The 1,041-nt window shown below is 37.7% G+C and overlaps 1 protein-coding gene across 1 annotated transcript in view; it reads right to left on the reverse strand.

Annotated features, from left to right (window-relative positions):
- PAPSS2 (3'-phosphoadenosine 5'-phosphosulfate synthase 2) overlaps positions 1–506 on the reverse strand; it is a 38,528-nt gene extending 38,022 nt beyond the window's left edge. Inside the window, exon 1 of the mRNA XM_008575816.1 lies at positions 434–506. Coding sequence (XP_008574038.1) covers positions 434–506 — 73 coding nt within the window. The remainder of the gene's footprint in view (positions 1–433) is intronic.
- Positions 507–1,041: the final 535 nt, after the last annotated feature.

Consider the following 1,041-nt stretch of genomic DNA (forward strand, 5'->3'; position numbering starts at 1 on the left):
TTGTGGGGCAGGGGAAATGAGACTCTTGAATCTCTGGTATGTTCTCTCACATCAGAAAATGAGAAAAATAATAGAATTTTTTTTCCATTTTGCTTCAGCTCTCAGGAAACTAAGAGATAAATCATGTAACTGTATTAGATTGTTGGCATATTTGTTTTAATCCATTGGGGTAACACTATATTTACTGAGAACTTTACTATGGGCCAGGCACTGTGCTAAGTGCATTAATTCTTTATTTCATTTGGTTCTACCTACATCTCCATGAGGCAGGTATTATCTTTATTCTCATTTCACAAGTAAGGAAACTGAGGCTTAGAGAGGTTAATTGGATTGTCCAAAATCACACAGCTAATGTAGGTAGAACTGGGGATCAAACCCGAATCTCTGGATTTGAAGTATTTGGTTTCTTCTAGTTTGCCTGGTCAATACCTACCTCTGTAACAAAANGGCATGTCCATGCCTGCCATTTTCTTTAGACTCATCTTCAGGCTAGAATACACCAGCATCTGCGAGGGGATGGTAACACAGAAATTAATTTTATAATCTGGATAAACATATTTTTGCATCTGGCCTCATCTCCATTTTGAAAAGTTGTGCCTATGAAGTGAACTTGGTTTTTTTTTTTTGAGTCCAGGCTCTGTCAGACCCATATCCCCAGGAAACAATTTCCTCAGAATATAAGGGAACAGAATATAAGGTAATAGTCCAGGACTGGGTGTTGGGAGTCTTAGGTTCTAATTCCAGTTCTGTCACTAACTGTTAGCTTTGACATTCTGTGGTTATAAAAACACAAGAAAAGGAGATTCATTTGGCAACCTCAGTGGAAGTGAGTTATTTCTATATAGAAGGGGCAATCCTCAGCCAGATGGAACTCAATGGTTTTCCTTCTTGCACCGATTATTATTATGTTTATTTGTTTGTTTATAGTAAGTGAAATAGTCCCCCAGAATGTCAAAATATTGGAAAACAATAAAGAGCACCTCTAAACATCCAAAACCTTATGGATAGTCAGATGCTTGACGTCAAAACAGGAAAGCCCCA

The sequence above is a fragment of the Galeopterus variegatus genome, unplaced genomic scaffold (genome assembly GCF_000696425.1).
Source record: "Galeopterus variegatus unplaced genomic scaffold, G_variegatus-3.0.2 Scaffold1242, whole genome shotgun sequence".
NCBI lineage: Eukaryota > Metazoa > Chordata > Mammalia > Dermoptera > Cynocephalidae > Galeopterus > Galeopterus variegatus.